This window comes from Mya arenaria, chromosome 4, assembly GCF_026914265.1.
Source record: "Mya arenaria isolate MELC-2E11 chromosome 4, ASM2691426v1".
NCBI classification, from domain to species: Eukaryota; Metazoa; Mollusca; class Bivalvia; order Myida; family Myidae; genus Mya; species Mya arenaria.
Window position 1 is genome coordinate 13,418,604 of NC_069125.1, and position 19,478 is coordinate 13,438,081.

The following is a 19,478-nucleotide window of genomic DNA, read 5'->3' on the forward strand; positions in this document are numbered from 1 at the left end:
CCATTCACATGCAGTCTGCCACGAGATGGTCATCTACCTGCAGTATGCCATGAGATGGCTATCCACCTGCAGTCTGCCATGAGATGGTCATCAACCTGCAGTCTTTCATGGTGAGACAGTCATACACCTGCAGTCTGCCATGATATGGTCATCCAACTGCAGTCTGCCATGAGATGACCATTCACCTGCAGTCTACCACGAAATGGTCATCTACCTGCAGTATGCCATGAGATGGCTATCCACCTGCAGTCTGCCATGAGATGGCCATCAACCTGCAGTCTTCCATGATGAGACAGTCATACACCTGCTGTCTGCCAAGATATGGTCATCTACCTGCAGTATGCCATGAAATGGCTATCCACCTGCAGTCGGACATGAGATGGCCGTCAACCTGCAGTCTGCCATGAAATGGTCGTCCCACTGCAGTCTGCCATGAGATGGTCATCCAACTGCAATCTGCCATGAAATGACCATCCACCTGCAGTCTGCCACGAGATGGTCATCCACATGCAGTCTGCCATTAGATGGCCATCCACCTGCAGTCTGCCATAAGATGGCCGTCCACATGCAGTCTGCCGTGAGATGGTCATCCACCTGTACTCTTCTATTAGATGGTCATCCACCTGCACTCTGCCATGAGATGCACATCCACCTGCAGCTTTGTATGAGATGCTCAACCACGTGCAGCCTGCCATGATGCTCAGTCACCTGCACACGGTAATGAACCTGTACCTTCCATGGGATATTCATCCACCTGCAACCTTGTATGAGATGGTCATCAACCTGCAGACTGCAATGAGATGGTCATGCTAGCTCTTTGATAATTAGCTATTGACTCATATCAGTGTACAAGTAACATAAAACCTGTTGGCATGTTTAGAGATTCACTGTTCTTTAAAACTCATTGATACATTTGTATGGCAATAAGACGACTGTACGGTACTGACTGACCTGGTCCATGTCCTTAGATGCATCAAAGACTTTTTTCGAGACCTTGATGATTTCTTAGTCTTGTATTAATTCGATTTTGCTATACATTCTGTATGTTTTTAAATCGTTGATTGAAATTTTAAGTTTGATACTAGAAGTCTGTAAGATGGTACAGTTTATTTTAAAGTGATGGTCATTGATTTTTCGAACTTTGATTATTATTTTTTGGTCATGTCTTCATGTCAAACATCTCCTCAAATCCTTCAGTATTTACATTTAAAAAAGAAGTACAAAAACTTAGTTTATTTTACAATGAATATTAAATATTGCATTTTGCAATAAAGATATGAGAAGAATTGTCCAATGTCGTAACAAATGATTAGTAGATGTGTGTTTTCATAAACAATCTCCATCTGTTTTCTTTCAACAATCGCAATTTGATGACAAGTCTTGTAAAAATTACCAAGAAAGATATTGCTAAAGGTATAAGAATAAACTGTCACTGGTTAAGATGCTATCATGTATAATTTTAGTAGTTTTCAAATGTAACAGCCTTTTTAAGTACAACTGTTTGGAATAAGAAATCTGTGCTGGTCAACAAGTTAATATTGTCTTGAATTAAATGTATATTAAAATATGTTTCTTTCTAGTCAAATTTTGCTATGGATCAAATAAGGCTACTACTTATATCCCGTCATATGGTGTTCAGCTGTGAAGAAATCATGAACTTGTGATATGGATACAGATACAAATACAATTCTTATTTTTGCATTCAAAACAAATTATTACAAAACATTTTTTGACAAAATTGACCAATTGTGTTAATCGATTCATAATAGCAATGGACATAATTTCCCGTAAGAAATTAAACAATAATTACTAAGTATTAAACTCCAATATCAGCTTTATTTTTGTCTTGTTTTTATCTGACTATTTCCAGATTTGTTTATTTGTTGTATCAGGAACTTTTAATATTTACATTGACATCATTTTAAAAGTTGTTTAATGGGTACAACATTTTACATATGAACCCAAGAAATGTTGTATTGATAATGAATTAGACAGTATATAAGTTATAAAATAATAAAATATGATATTAAGCAATATTTGAGTAGTTAAATTTATACCATAGTTCCACCATGTTTTCATACAGATGTTTATACTAGATTGTAAAACAATCACATTCTTCAAATAATGTCATTGATAAGTATATTCTTTTTATATACAACTAGCGTTATAAACTTGATGTGACATCCTCAATGAATAGTATTTGATATGTGCATGCTATATAGCGACTTTATATGTATTTAGTCATATGAATAATCATAGTCATGATATAAATAGAATATCACATATATATGTGGTCATTCAATTTGATGTTTTCGAAAAAAGCCACACTAATGGATTTAATTTGTATGGTAAGGTACATAACATTCTGTTTCTTGAATGTTAATCATTGAATGATTGTCGTTTGCAGACATTATGTTATTGAGGAAAATGAATCAGAATAAATTGTAATGCTTTAGTTGAGTTCATGAAACGATGGAACAAAACTTATTTATAAAACAGTTATGTTTATTATTTTGAGTTTGAATGTTCTCTTCCTAATCATACATTTGTATTATATTTCATAATTGTGTTATCACAAGAATATAATGGTCATGGCCTTCTGTATGCTATGTGAATAAATTTTGAATATATTTCATTAGTTGCCATACACTATAATTGCTTAGAATGCAACCTACATTTGCAGCCAATGAAAATGCAGAGAGCATTAATTAATAATTTCAACTTTTACATGTGTTTAAAGGTCCGCCTTCAGCCACTCATCCAATACATAATGCGTTGACCATTTGTAAGCCAGAGGTAGTATTCTTAGGAAGAAAGATGATATGAAGTAGTATTTTACTCAGCCCATTCTTAATTAATAAAATGTTACTTTATGTCACAGTTGCCCTTCTCAACTGCATTGGAATTTTTATTCCGAAAAACACTGCCAATACACCCGCATTGGCATTCTACAGCACCGGGGATAGTGCCCGGAGCAGTTTACGCACAGCATTGCGACCGAGCAGCGCATTGCACCCTAATCTGCCGCCCCCGCTCACCCCACCCGCCAATTTTTTTTATTCCGAAAAACACTGCCAATACACCCGCATTGGCATTCTACAGCACTGGGGATAGTGCCCGGAGCAGTTTACGCACAGCATTGCGACCGAGCAGCGCATTGCACCCTGGTCTGCCGCCCCCGCTCACCCCACCCGCCATTTTTTTTTATTCCGAAAAACACTGCCAATACACCCGCATTGGCATTCTACAGCACTGGGGATAGTGCCCGGAGCAGTTTACGCACAGCATTGCGACCGAGCAGCGCATTGCACCCTGGTCTGCCGCCCCGCTCAACCCACCCGCCAATTTTTTTTATTCCGAAAAACACTGCCAATACACCCGCATTGGCATTCTACAGCACTGGGGATAGTGCCCGGAGCAGTTTACGCACAGCATTGCGACCGAGCAGCGCATTGCACCCTGGTCTGCCGCCCCCGCTCACCCCACCTGCCAATTTTTTTTATTCCGAAAAACACTGCCAATACACCCGCATTGGCATTCTACAGCACTGGGGATAGTGCCCGGAGCAGTTTACGCACAGCATTGCGACCGAGCAGCGCATTGCACCCTGGCCTGCCGCCCCCGCTCACCCCACCCGCCAATTTTTTTTATTCCGAAAAACACTGCCAATACACCCGCATTGGCATTCTACAGCACTGGGGATAGTGCCCGGAGCAGTTTACGCACAGCATTGCGACCGAGCAGCGCATTGCACCCTGGTCTGCCGCTCCCGCTCACCCCACCCGCCATTTTTTTTTATTCCGAAAAACACTGCCAATACACCCGCATTGGCATTCTACAGCACTGGGGATAGTGCCCGGAGCAGTTTACGCACAGCATTGCGACCGAGCAGCGCATTGCACCCTGGTCTGCCGCCCCCGCTCACCCCATTCGCCAATTTTTTTTAATTCCGAAAAACACTGCCAATACACCCGCATTGGCATTCTACAGCACTGGGGATAGTGCCCGGAGCAGTTTACGCACAGCATTGCGACCGAGCAGCGCATTGCACCCTGGTCTGCCGCCCCCGCTCACCCCACCCGCCAATTTTTTTTATTCCGAAAAACACTGCCAATACACCCGCATTGGCATTCTACAGCACTGGGGATAGTGCCCGGAGCAGTTTACGCACAGCATTGCGACCGAGCAGCGCATTGCACCCTGGTCTGCCGCCCCCGCTCACCCCACCCGCCAATTTTTTTTATTCCAAAAAACACTGCCAATACACCCGCATTGGCATTCTACAGCACTGGGGATAGTGCCCGGAGCAGTTTACGCACAGCATTGCGACCGAGCAGCGCATTGCACCCTGGTCTGCCGCCCCCGCTCACCCCACCCGCCAATTTTTTTTATTCCGAAAAACACTGCCAATACACCCGCATTGGCATTCTACAGCACTGGGGATAGTGCCCGGAGCAGTTTACGCACAGCATTGCGACCGAGCAGCGCATTGCACCCTGGTCTGCCGCCCCCGCTCACCCCACCCGCCAATTTTTTTTATTCCGAAAAACACTGCCAATACACCCGCATTGGCATTCTACAGCACTGGGGATAGTGCCCGGAGCAGTTTACGCACAGCATTGCGACCGAGCAGCGAATTGCACCCTGGTCTGCCGCCCCCGCTCACCCCACCCGCCAAATTTTTTTATTCCGAAAAACACTGCCAATACACCCGCATTGGCATTCTACAGCACTGGGGATAGTGCCCGGAGCAGTTTACGCACAGCATTGCGACCGAGCAGCGCATTGCACCCTGGTCTGCCGCCCCCGCTCACCCCACCCACCAATTTTTTTTATTCCGAAAAACACTGCCAATACACCCGCATTGGCATTCTACAGCACTGGGGATAGTGCCCGGAGCAGTTTACGCACAGCATTGCGACCGAGCAGCGCATTGCACCCTGGTCTGCCGCCCCCGCTCACCCCACCCGCCAATTTTTTTTATTCCGAAAAACACTGCCAATACACCTGCATTGGCATTCTACAGCACTGGGGATAGTGCCCGGAGCAGTTTACGCACAGCATTGCGACCGAGCAGCGCATTGCACCCTGGTCTGCCGCCCCCGCTCACCCCACCCGCCAATTTTTTTTATTCCGAAAACCACTGCCAATACACCCGCATTGGCATTATACAGCACCGGGGATAGTGCCCGGAGCAGTTTACGCACAGCATTGCGACCGAGCAGCGCATTGCACCCTGGTCTGCCGCCCCCGCTCACCCCACCCGCCAATTTTTTTTATTCCGAAAAACACTGCCAATACACCCGCATTGGCATTCTACAGCACTGGGGATAGTGCCCGGAGCAGTTTACGCACAGCATTGCGACCGAGCAGCGCATTGCACCCTGGTCTGCCGCCCCCGCTCACCCCACCCGCCATTTTTTTTTATTCCGAAAAACACTGCCAATACACCCGCATTGGCATTCTACAGCACTGGGGATAGTGCCCGGAGCAGTTTACGCACAGCATTGCGACCGAGCAGCGCATTGCACCCTGGTCTGCCGCCCCGCTCACCCCACCCGCCAATTTTTTTATTCCGAAAAACACTGCCAATACACCCGCATTGGCATTCTACAGCACTGGGGATAGTGCCCGGAGCAGTTTACGCACAGCATTGCGACCGAGCAGCGCATTGCACCCTGGTCTGCCGCCCCCGCTCACCCCACCCGCCAATTTTTTTTATTCCGAAAAACACTGCCAATACACCCGCATTGGCATTCTACAGCACTGGGGATAGTGCCCGGAGCAGTTTACGCACAGCATTGCGACCGAGCAGCGCATTGCACCCTGGTCTGCCGCCCCGCTCACCCCACCCGCCAATTTTTTTTATTCCGAAAAACACTGCCAATACACCCGCATTGGCATTCTACAGCACTGGGGATAGTGCCCGGAGCAGTTTACGCATAGCATTGCGACCGAGCAGCGCATTGCATCCTGGTCTGCCGCCCCCGCTCACCCCACCCGCCAATTTTTTTTATTCCGAAAAACACTGCCAATACACCCGCATTGGCATTCTACAGCACTGGGGATAGTGCCCGGAGCAGTTTACGCACAGCATTGCGACCGAGCAGCGCATTGCACCCTGGTCTGCCGCCCCCGCTCTCCCCATTCGCCAATTTTTTTTTATTCCGAAAAACACTGCCAATACACCCGCATTGGCATTCTACAGCACTGGGGATAGTGCCCGGAGCAGTTTACGCACAGCATTGCGACCGAGCAGCGCATTGCACCCTGGTCTGCCGCCCCCGCTCACCCCACCCGCCAATTTTTTTTCTTCCGAAAAACACTGCCAATACACCCGCATTGGCATTCTACAGCACTGGGGATAGTGCCCGGAGCAGTTTACGCACAGCATTGCGACCGAGCAGCGCATTGCACCCTGGTCTGCCGCCCCCGCTCACCCCACCCGCCAATTTTTTTTATTCCGAAAAACACTGCCAATACACCCGCATTGGCATTCTACAGCACTGGGGATAGTGCCCGGAGCAGTTTACGCACAGCATTGCGACCGAGCAGCGCATTGCACCCTGGTCTGCCGCCCCCGCTCACCCCACCCGCCAATTTTTTTTCTTCCGAAAAACACTGCCAATACACCCGCATTGGCATTCTACAGCACTGGGGATAGTGCCCGGAGCAGTTTACGCACAGCATTGCGACCGAGCAGCGCATTGCACCCTGGTCTGCCGCCCCCGCTCACCCCACCCGCCAATTTTTTTTATTCCGAAAAAACACTGCCAATACACCCGCATTGGCATTCTACAGCACTGGGGATAGTGCCCGGAGCAGTTTACGCACAGCATTGCGACCGAGCAGCGCATTGCACCCTGGTCTGCCGCCCCCGCTCACCCCACCCGCCAATTTTTTTTATTCCGAAAAACACTGCCAATACACCCGCATTGGCATTCTACAGCACTGGGGATAGTGCCCGGAGCAGTTTACGCACAGCATTGCGACCGAGCAGCGCATTGCACCCTAGTCTGCCGCCCCCCCTCACCCCACCCGCCAATTTTTTTTATTCCGAAAAACACTGCCAATACACCCGCATTGGCATTCTACAGCACTGGGGATAGTGCCCGGAGCAGTTTACGCACAGCATTGCGACCGAGCAGCGCATTGCACCCTGGTCTGCCGCCCCCGCTCACCCCACCCGCCAATTTTTTTTATTCCGAAAAACACTGCCAATACACCCGCATTGGCATTCTACAGCACTGGGGATAGTGCCCGGAGCAGTTTACGCACAGCATTGCGACCGAGCAGCGCATTGCACCCTGGTCTGCCGCCCCCGCTCACCCCACCCGCCAATTTTTTTTATTCCGAAAAACACTGCCAATACACCCGCATTGGCATTCTACAGCACTGGGGATAGTGCCCGGAGCAGTTTACGCACAGCATTGCGACCGAGCAGCGCATTGCACCCTGGTCTGCCGCCCCGCTCACCCCACCCGCCAATTTTTTTTATTCCGAAAAACACTGCCAATACACCCGCATTGGCATTCTACAGCACTGGGGATAGTGCCCGGAGCAGTTTACGCACAGCATTGCGACCGAGCAGCGCATTGCACCCTGGTCTGCCGCCCCCGCTTACCCCACCCGCCAATTTTTTTTATTCCGAAAAACACTGCCAATACACCCGCATTGGCATTCTACAGCACTGGGGATAGTGCCCGGAGCAGTTTACGCACAGCATTGCGACCGAGCAGCGCATTGCACCCTGGTCTGCCGCCCCCGCTCACCCCACCCGCCAATTTTTTTATTCCGAAAAACACTGCCAATACACCCGCATTGGCATTCTACAGCACTGGGGATAGTGCCCGGAGCAGTTTACGCACAGCATTGCGACCGAGCAGCGCATTGCACCCTGGTCTGCCGCCCCCGCTCACCCCACCCGCCAATTTTTTTTATTCCGAAAAACACTGCCAATACACCCGCATTGGCATTCTACAGCACTGGGGATAGTGCCCGGAGCAGTTTACGCACAGCATTGCGACCGAGCAGCGCATTGCACCCTGGTCTGCCGCCCCCGCTCACCCCACCCGCCAATTTTTTTTATTCCGAAAAACACTGCCAATACACCCGCATTGGCATTCTACAGCACTGGGGATAGTGCCCGGAGCAGTTTACGCACAGCATTGCGACCGAGCAGCGCATTGCACCCTGGTCTGCCGCCCCCGCTCACCCCACCCGCCAATTTTTTTTTATTCCGAAAAACACTGCCAATACACCCGCATTGGCATTCTACAGCACTGGGGATAGTGCCCGGAGCAGTTTACGCACAGCATTGCGACCGAGCAGCGCATTGCACCCTGGTCTGCCGCCCCCGCTCACCCCACCCGCCATTTTTTTTTATTCCGAAAAACACTGCCAATACACCCGCATTGGCATTCTACAGCACTGGGGATAGTGCCCGGAGCAGTTTACGCACAGCATTGCGACCGAGCAGCGCATTGCACCCTGGTCTGCCGCCCCCGCTCACCCCACCCGCCAATTTTTTTTCATTCCGAAAAACACTGCCAATACACCCGCATTGGCATTCTACAGCACTGGGGATAGTGCCCGGAGCAGTTTACGCACAGCATTGCGACCGAGCAGCGCATTGCACCCTGGTCTGCCGCCCCCGCTCACCCCACCCGCCAATTTTTTTTATTCCGAAAAAACACTGCCAATACAACCGCATTGGCATTCTACAGCACTGGGGATAGTGCCCGGAGCAGTTTACGCACAGCATTGCGACCGAGCAGCGCATTGCACCCTGGTCTGCCGCCCCCGCTCACCCCACCCGCCAATTTTTTTTATTCCGAAAAACACTGCCAATACACCCGCATTGGCATTCTACAGCACTGGGGATAGTGCCCGGAGCAGTTTACGCACAGCATTGCGACCGAGCAGCGCATTGCACCCTGGTCTGCCGCCCCCGCTCACCCCACCCGCCAATTTTTTTTATTCCGAAAAACACTGCCAATACACCCGCATTGGCATTATACAGCACTGGGGATAGTGCCCGGAGCAGTTTACGCACAGCATTGCGACCGAGCAGCGCATTGAACCCTGGTCTGCCGCCCCCGCTCACCCCACCCGCCAATTTTTTTTATTCCGAAAAACACTGCCAATACACCCGCATTGGCATTCTACAGCACTGGGGATAGTGCCCGGAGCAGTTTACGCACAGCATTGCGACCGAGCAGCGCATTGCACCCTGGTCTGCCGCCCCCGCTCACCCCACCCGCCAATTTTTTTTATTCCGAAAAACACTGCCAATACACCCGCATTGGCATTCTACAGCACTGGGGATAGTGCCCGGAGCAGTTTACGCACAGCATTGCGACCGAGCAGCGCATTGCACCCTGGTCTGCCGCCCCCGCTCACCCCACCCGCCAATTTTTTTTATTCCGAAAAACACTGCCAATACACCCGCATTGGCATTCTACAGCACTGGGGATAGTGCCCGGAGCAGTTTACGCACAGCATTGCGACCGAGCAGCGCATTGCACCCTGGTCTGCCGCCCCCGCTCACCCCACCCGCCAATTTTTTTTATTCCGAAAAACACTGCCAATACACCCGCATTGGCATTCTACAGCACTGGGGATAGTGCCCGGAGCAGTTTACGCACAGCATTGCGACCGAGCAGCGCATTGCACCCTGGTCTGCCGCCCCCGCTCACCCCACCCGCCAATTTTTTTTATTCCGAAAAACACTGCCAATACACCCGCATTGGCATTCTACAGCACTGGGGATAGTGCCCGGAGCAGTTTACGCACAGCATTGCGACCGAGCAGCGCATTGCACCCTGGTCTGCCGCCCCCGCTCACCCCACCCGCCAATTTTTTTTTATTCCGAAAAACACTGCCAATACACCCGCATTGGCATTCTACAGCACTGGGGATAGTGCCCGGAGCAGTTTACGCACAGCATTGCGACCGAGCAGCGCATTGCACCCTGGTCTGCCGCCCCCGCTCACCCCACCCGCCAATTTTTTTTATTCCGAAAAACACTGCCAATACACCCGCATTGGCATTCTACAGCACTGGGGATAGTGCCCGGAGCAGTTTACGCACAGCATTGCGACCGAGCAGCGCATTGCACCCTGGTCTGCCGCCCCCGCTCACCCCACCCGCCATTTTTTTTTATTCCGAAAAACACTGCCAATACACCCGCATTGGCATTCTACAGCACTGGGGATAGTGCCCGGAGCAGTTTACGCACAGCATTGCGACCGAGCAGCGCATTGCACCCTGGTCTGCCGCCCCCGCTCACCCCACCCGCCAATTTTTTTCATTCCGAAAAACACTGCCAATACACCCGCATTGGCATTCTACAGCACTGGGGATAGTGCCCGGAGCAGTTTACGCACAGCATTGCGACCGAGCAGCGCATTGCACCCTGGTCTGCCGCCCCCGCTCACCCCACCCGCCAATTTTTTTTTATTCCGAAAAACACTGCCAATACACCCGCATTGGCATTCTACAGCACTGGGGATAGTGCCCGGAGCAGTTTACGCACAGCATTGCGACCGAGCAGCGCATTGCACCCTGGTCTGCCGCCCCCGTTCACCCCACCCGCCAATTTTTTTATTCCGAAAAACACTGCCAATACACCCGCATTGGCATTCTACAGCACTGGGGATAGTGCCCGGAGCAGTTTACGCACAGCATTGCGACCGAGCAGCGCATTGCACCCTGGTCTGCCGCCCCCGCTCACCCCACCCGCCAATTTTTTTTATTCCGAAAAACACTGCCAATGCACCCGCATTGGCATTCTACAGCACTGGGGATAGTGCCCGGAGCAGTTTACGCACAGCATTGCGACCGAGCAGCGCATTGCACCCTGGTCTGCCGCCCCCGCTCACCCCACCCGCCAATTTTTTTCATTCCGAAAAAACACTGCCAATACACCCGCATTGGCATTCTACAGCACTGGGGATAGTGCCCGGAGCAGTTTACGCACAGCATTGCGACCGAGCAGCGCATTGCACCCTGGTTTGCCGCCCCCGCTCACCCCACCCGCCAATTTTTTTCATTCCGAAAAACACTGCCAATACACCCGCATTGGCATTCTACAGCACTGGGGATAGTGCCCGGAGCAGTTTACGCACAGCATTGCGACCGAGCAGCGCATTGCACCCTGGTCTGCCGCCCCCGCTCACCCCACCCGCCAATTTTTTTTATTCCGAAAAACACTGCCAATACACCCGCATTGGCATTCTACAGCACTGGGGATAGTGCCCGGAGCAGTTTACGCACAGCATTGCGACCTAGCAGCGCATTGCACCCTGGTCTGCCGCCCCCGCTCACCCCACCCGCCATTTTTTTTATTCCGAAAAACACTGCCAATACACCCGCATTGGCATTCTACAGCACTGGGGATAGTGCCCGGAGCAGTTTACGCACAGCATTGCGACCGAGCAGCGCATTGCACCCTGGTCTGCCGCCCCCGCTCACCCCACCCGCCAATTTTTTTTATTCCGAAAAACACTGCCAATACAACCGCATTGGCATTCTACAGCACTGGGGATAGTGCCCGGAGCAGTTTACGCACAGCATTGCGACCGAGCAGCGCATTGCACCCTGGTCTGCCGCCCCCGCTCACCCCACCCGCCAATTTTTTTATTCCGAAAAACACTGCCAATACACCCGCATTGGCATTCTACAGCACTGGGGATAGTGCCGTGAGCAGTTTACGCACAGCATTGCGACCGAGCAGCGCATTGCACCCTGGTCTGCCGCCCCCGCTCACCCCACCCGCCAATTTTTTTTATTCCGAAAAACACTGCCAATACACCCGCATTGGCATTCTACAGCACTGGGGATAGTGCCCGGAGCAGTTTACGCACAGCATTGCGACCGAGCAGCGCATTGCACCCTGGTCTGCCGCCCCCGCTCACCCCACCCGCCAATTTTTTTTATTCCGAAAAACACTGCCAATACACCCGCATTGGCATTCTACAGCACTGGGGATAGTGCCCGGAGCAGTTTACGCACAGCATTGCGACCGAGCAGCGCATTGCACCCTGGTCTGCCGCCCCCGCTCACCCCACCCGCCAATTTTTTTTTATCCTGTCACCTGCATACAAATCGGTCCAATAACAAGGTGCCGTGTAAACTTTAGTTTATTAGGATAGTAGACCACGTGATGTTTATCTACAGTCAGGTGGTCATGTGACCGCGAAAACGAACTTCTTTTATATATTCTGCAATGTCAGAAGAAAAGCAGAACTGTCGTTTCAGTATCTTATCAATGGACCACTAACAGCCGACCTCAGCAATCACTCGCCCATAAAGTCCCATCATTATGCAAAATAATGACACTGGCAAAACAATCGACCTGAAATCTTCATGAGATGTGAAAATCTTACCCCACCCGCAAATGCTGGAAACTGTGAAACAGCATTCAACGATACTCGTCGATAGTTTATTCCATTTCTGTGGTGAATGACAAAATCTCACAACAGAAATGAATGATCTCTTTGCCGGTGCAGTTATGATCATTCAACACTATCAACGTCATTTAAATCCATTTAATATGTTGCGATTGTTTGTAAACACTCGTGATCTTGAATTTTGACCTGTGTACTGTACTCTGACTTGCGGAATAAGTTTTACATCATCAGATAATGTTCAGAGACTGATCCATGCTTATGCACGTTTAAAAGTATTTTTATGTTTTGAATTGATATTGACGTATTAAAATGCAATGACTTTGAATATAAACGTACTAAAAAGTTGATCAGTTTTACGAACTATTTTGGGGGCGATTTAAACATGGATACCGAGTGTGATGACGTCAACAGGGAAAAACAGTTGTCCCCCTTACTTTTAAAGATTCTTATTAATTTTAAGGTTTTATAGTGTTTAATTAAACAAAGTAACAGGATAAATAGAATACTAGGTTAGTGCCGTGGGTGGAGAAAGTTTATCTGGCTCGGCTGCGGATTTTATCGGGTTCGCCTTCGGCTCACCCGATAAATTCCTCCGCCTTGCCAGATAAACTTCCTCCATCCACGGCACTAACCTAGTATTCTCTATTTATTCCGAAAAACACTGCCAATACACCCGCATTGGCATTCTACAGCACTGGGGATAGTGCCCGGAGCAGTTTACGCACAGCATTGCGACCGAGCAGCGCATTGCACCCTGGTCTGCCGCCCCCGTTCACCCCACCCGCCAATTTTTTTTATTCCGAAAAACACTGCCAATACACCCGCATTGGCATTCTACAGCACTGGGGATAGTGCCCGGAGCAGTTTACGCACAGCATTGCGACCGAGCAGCGCATTGCACCCTGGTCTGCCGCCCCCGCTCACCCCACCCGCCAATTTTTTTTATTCCGAAAAACACTGCCAATACACCCGCATTGGCATTCTACAGCACTGGGGATAGTGCCCGGAGCAGTTTACGCACAGCATTGCGACCGAGCAGCGCATTGCACCCTGGTCTGCCGCCCCCGCTCACCCCACCCGCCAATTTTTTTTATTCCGAAAAACACTGCCAATACACCCGCATTGGCATTCTACAGCACTGGGGATAGTGCCCGGAGCAGTTTACGCACAGCATTGCGACCGAGCAGCGCATTGCACCCTGGTCTGCCGCCCCCGCTCACCCCACCCGCCAATTTTTTTTATTCCGAAAAACACTGCCAATACACCCGCATTGGCATTCTACAGCACTGGGGATAGTGCCCGGAGCAGTTTACGAACAGCATTGCGACCGAGCAGCGCATTGCACCCTGGTCTGCCGCCCCCGCTCACCCCACCCGCCAATTTTTTTTTATTCCGAAAAACACTGCCAATACACCCGCATTGGCATTCTACAGCACTGGGGATAGTGCCCGGAGCAGTTTACGCACAGCATTGCGACCGAGCAGCGCATTGCACCCTGGTCTGCCGCCCCCGCTCACCCCACCCGCCATTTTTTTATTCCGAAAAACACTGCCAATACACCCGCATTGGCATTCTACAGCACTGGGGATAGTGCCCGGAGCAGTTTACGCACAGCATTGCGACCGAGCAGCGCATTGCACCCTGGTCTGCCGCCCCCGCTCACCCCACCCGCCAATTTTTTTTATTCCGAAAAACACTGCCAATACACCCGCATTGGCATTCTACAGCACTGGGGATAGTGCCCGGAGCAGTTTACGCACAGCATTGCGACCGAGCAGCGCATTGCACCCTGGTCTGCCGCCCCCGCTCACCCCACCCGCCAATTTTTTTATTCCGAAAAACACTGCCAATACACCCGCATTGGCATTCTACAGCACTGGGGATAGTGCCCGGAGCAGTTTACGCACAGCATTGCGACCGAGCAGCGCATTGCACCCTGGTCTGCCGCCCCCGCTCACCCCACCCGCCAATTTTTTTTTATTCCGAAAAACACTGCCAATACACCCGCATTGGCATTCTACAGCACTGGGGATAGTGCCCGGAGCAGTTTACGCACAGCATTGCGACCGAGCAGCGCATTGCACCCTGGTCTGCCGCCCCCGCTCACCCCACCCGCCAATTTTTTTTATTCCGAAAAACACTGCCAATACACCCGCATTGGCATTCTACAGCACTGGGGGATAGTGCCCGGAGCAGTTTACGCACAGCATTGCGACCGAGCAGCGCATTGCACCCTGGTCTGCCGCCCCCGCTCACCCCACCCGCCAATTTTTTTTATTCCGAAAAACACTGCCAATACACCCGCATTGGCATTCTACAGCACTGGGGATAGTGCCCGGAGCAGTTTACGCACAGCATTGCGACCGAGCAGCGCATTGCACCCTGGTCTGCCGCCCCCGCTCACCCCACCCGCCAATTTTTTTTATTCCGAAAAACACTGCCAATACACCCGCATTGGCATTCTACAGCACTGGGGATAGTGCCCGGAGCAGTTTACGCACAGCATTGCGACCGAGCAGCGCATTGCACCCTGGTCTGCCGCCCCCGCTCACCCCACCCGCCAATTTTTTTTATTCCGAAAAACACTGCCAATACACCCGCATTGGCATTCTACAGCACTGGGGATAGTGCCCGGAGCAGTTTACGCACAGCATTGCGACCGAGCAGCGCATTGCACCCTGGTCTGCCGCCCCCGCTCACCCCACCCGCCAATTTTTTTATTCCGAAAAACACTGCCAATACACCCGCATTGGCATTCTACAGCACTGGGATAGTGCCCGAGCAGTTTACGCACAGCATTGCGACCGAGCAGCGCATTGCACCCTGGTCTGCCGCCCCGCTCACCCCACCCGCCAATTTTTTTATTCCGAAAAACACTGCCAATACACCCGCATTGGCATTCTACAGCACTGGGGATAGTGCCCGAGCAGTTTACGCACAGCATTGCGACCGAGCAGCGCATTGCACCCTGGTCTGCCGCCCCCGCTCACCCCACCCGCCAATTTTTTTTTATTCCGAAAACACTGCCAATACACCCGCATTGGCATTCTACAGCACTGGGGATAGTGCCCGGAGCAGTTTACGCACAGCATTGCGACCGAGCAGCGCATTGCACCCTGGTCTGCCGCCCCCGCTCACCCCACCCGCCAATTTTTTTTATTCCGAAAAACACTGCCATACACCCGCATTGGCATTCTACAGCACTGGGGATAGTGCCCGGAGCAGTTTACGCACAGCATTGCGACCGCGGTGGTGAGAGAGGTCTAGTGGTACGTTTGGTTATGATTTGCTCGATCGAAGTGAAATTGTCCTGTGAATAAACATTTATAGTCAACGGACATCTAAACCGTGATTGTGTCTAGAAATATAAATAGTATAAGTTACGGGGTTAGTAGGTGACCCGATATGGGATATATGGGGCACAAAAAACATATTTGAGTTCGAGCTTCGCTCTCACCCGATATGGTTTTCTTTGCCCCGTATATCCCCGTATACTAGTATCCCATAACCTATATATCACGCCGACAACCTGTTTACATGTTTAAATGTTTTATTTACAAGCATTTTACTGGAAAGTTATTGTGATGTTGTAGTAGATGCGGTGTCTGGGCCCATTTTAAACAGGACTACATTTTAGTCTTAAGTGTTTATTATAGCGTCAGCCCTCTCAGTTAAGTGCTAGCCCGTTGTGCTTATGCGACACCTATATTCGTGAACATCTTAAACACTTCTATCCCGTATGCCGTTCCCCTTGCATAATGCCAATCGGTATCTAGCATTTTAACTAGCTTCTTGGTCGGCGAACACGCCCATGTAAGACCTCTCGCTCCCGTAGCCTTAACCGCTAAGCCACGGAGATCGTATATGATTATGTCACATACTCTCTTTTGAAATAATTTAAGGTCATAATCATTGCGATCATCAAAGTTAAGATCTTCATCATCTTCATCATCGCCATCATCATCATCATCATCATCATCATCATCATCATCATCATCATCATCATCATCATCATCGTCATCATCATCATCGTCATCATCATCATCATCATCATCATCATCATCATCATCATCATCATCATCATCATCATCATCATCATCATCATCACCACCATCATCATCATCATCATCATCATCATCATCACCACCACCACCACCACCACCACCACCACCACCATCAAATCGTCCTGATCATCATCATCACCACCACCACATCATCATCACCACCACCACCGCCATCACCATCATCATCATCATCATTATAATCATTATACAAACACATACATATCCTTGTTTTTGAAATAATTTATTGCAAAAATTTATCATTTGACAATAATTAGAAATGATGAACAGCTCATTTGACAAGTTAATGGCACAGTTGTTAACATTAACTTCCATACTTATGTGTACAAGTACTATTTATATCCAGAATAGACCCACATATTTGTTTTACTTTAAACATTACAAGCTCATCTTTATTCAAACAAATATTATAACACAAACATATCATGTAACATGTCGGAACAAAATATAATAGTACTCATTCATCACAGAGTTAAACCATTACATACATGAACAAGCAATATGATATAATACAGGATTTCAAAATTATGCTTTATAATATTATGAATTTATGATGAATTACATGAAAATGAAAAAAAGTACTAGCACATACAACAACGAAGAATAGTTCAATAATTGTCACCGTGAAATATTGCTTGGTCTGCACACTATTTCTTCTCCTGCATCTCAGCATCCGGTGAGCCGTCGGCCGTTGCGCCGTCCGCCATGGGAATCGACTCCTGTCTGTCTAGACGCTCGATGGGGATCAAGTTTTCCCGAGGCGCTTGCACGGCCGGGGGTGCCGGGGCTTCAATTTGTAACACGCCGTCTGATGAAAGGGTCGACTTCAATGCCATAGGATCCACGTTCGGTGGGAGCGTGTAATTTTTAGTAAATTCCACACGTAGTTTCTTTCCAGGTGTGTCTTCTACATGTTTCGCGTGAATAGACAAAACATTGCCCTTAGTCGCCACCCGTAACTCACTAGGATCAAATTCACTACAATCGAATCGCAGTGACAACTTCCGTGTGCCTTCAGGGTCCGTTACAAACGGCTCGGCGACGTCGATATCTAGCTCCTGAGAATTTAAATGCAAGAGTCCTTTTTTCGTGCGTTCCAATTCACCTTCGAATCGTTTAGCGGCGTCCTCCGGTTCCATAACTCGCCAGTGGTTTTCGAACAAACTTAACCAGTCAGATAACATATCTCTCTGACGGTCGAAATAATTTAAGTCCCTCCTTAGCATCGGTACAACTGTCCAATAAGCCATTTCTTTCACTTATTATATTTATATATTACTCGGAAGTTGCTTTATTCGAAATTATGCTCACTAGCCTACAACCAGCTTATTTTATACTGCCGCCGAGCATTCTCGAACCAGTGTCTATATTTAGCGTACAACATTTCTACGCTGTTCTCGTATCTTCGATCGAGGTTTCCCGAGTGTTCTTCGGTCTTTTCCGTTCTAATTAAAGCTTGCCGGAGACGGCCGAGTTGTTACGATTGATTTTCACCTACTTTTCGTGAACATTCGTGAATGATTTAGACCAGTTACCGACATGAAATGTTGCACGTCATCATATTACGGAAATTTTTTGTCAACGGATCAAACATTTTATCATAATGTAAAATAAGACAAGTTATTAAATATAAGCCTGAATTTTGATTATTCATAATATGGGAATATATTTTTGTTGTTACCATAAGGCATAAATAGGTTTATCAGAACGAGGAGAAAGTGTGGACACCTAATTTATGTGGATTCTTTCACATGGTAAGTTATGCTGGTTCAAACATATTTATCTCATGAAAATATACAAGTGACAACATATACTTCATTATTAATTTTTAAGAATTTGATCAAAAGCTAAATGTTATAAAGTTCATTTTATAAAGATCATCTTCTGAGTTATCTAGGTTATATTGACATACTTTTTCATTTAAATGATAACGACATTTCAGTTCTAACGTGCTGTATTTTGATCTCGGGTTCATTGCCATTTCGTTGTTATCGTAATAAAATCTATTTAATAATCTATTAATGCAGGCGCGTAGCTGACTGTACGCAAATACGAAGTTGCCAAATGAAATTTTGACAGGTCGAAGTTTTTGTCATACCCAAAACGCCGAATTTGACTGAATTACCCCCTCCCACTCCTACTCCCGAGGCATCGATCCGCGTAATCCAAAATTGGCCCTAGCTACGCCCTGTAATATAAAAGAATGTTGATGATGGTATTTTAATGGTTTCAACGCAATTTTCTCCACAGCAGTACCCACTTCTTTCAATAATTGTTTACGCAATGCTTGAAAATATGGAATTGTAATTTTCTGACTCAGACTTTGTTAAACAAGTGCATTCGTGATCAAATAATTCGGTTTAACCACGTTCACCTGATGCTAATTCACTACCATTTTGGAATCTGATGCTCATTGAGATCGTATGCTTGAATGCAAAGAAAACAACGACATTCAAATAAACAGACAAACAAACAAAACGCCACGAGACATTTCACGAGAAAACGACTCGGAACATTTAAAGGTTGAAAAAAAAACCACATACAAAAACTTGAGTGACAACATGTTAAAATAAAGAAGAAATATGCTATTATATTATACCTTACAAAAATGTTTCCCTTCTTTGTGTATATAATGTTGATCGGTCCGTATATCAATGTATTTTAATAAAAATCCAGTTTTTATGACGTCAGCGGTCCATATTATATTTTTGGCGAGGTCCGGACCTCGCCAAAAATATAATATGGACCGCTGACGTCATATAATATGGACCGCTGACGTCATAAAACTGGTGAGTACTGCTTCACAACGACATTCTTTTCGCAAGTAAACATTATAAGATGAGTTCAATAAAACACATCAAAGGCGCTTTAAAAATATGAAATAGTAAAATAGTGTTCGGTATAATATAAGAAATATAACACACCACTTCGCCCCATAGGACATTATAAGGACCGGCCAGTCAGCTCCCGAAAGTGAATGGAC

General features: G+C 48.7%; 1 protein-coding gene across 1 annotated transcript; it reads right to left on the bottom strand.

Moving 5' to 3' along the window:
- Window positions 1-16,701: 16,701 nt before the first annotated feature.
- Window positions 16,702-17,807, bottom strand: LOC128232096 (alpha-crystallin A chain-like). The gene has a single exon (XM_052945455.1). The coding sequence runs from the start codon at window positions 17,743-17,745 to the stop codon at window positions 17,143-17,145; it is 603 nt and encodes a 200-aa protein (XP_052801415.1). The 5' UTR covers window positions 17,746-17,807; the 3' UTR covers window positions 16,702-17,142.
- Between the last annotated feature and the right edge of the window lie 1,671 nt (window positions 17,808-19,478).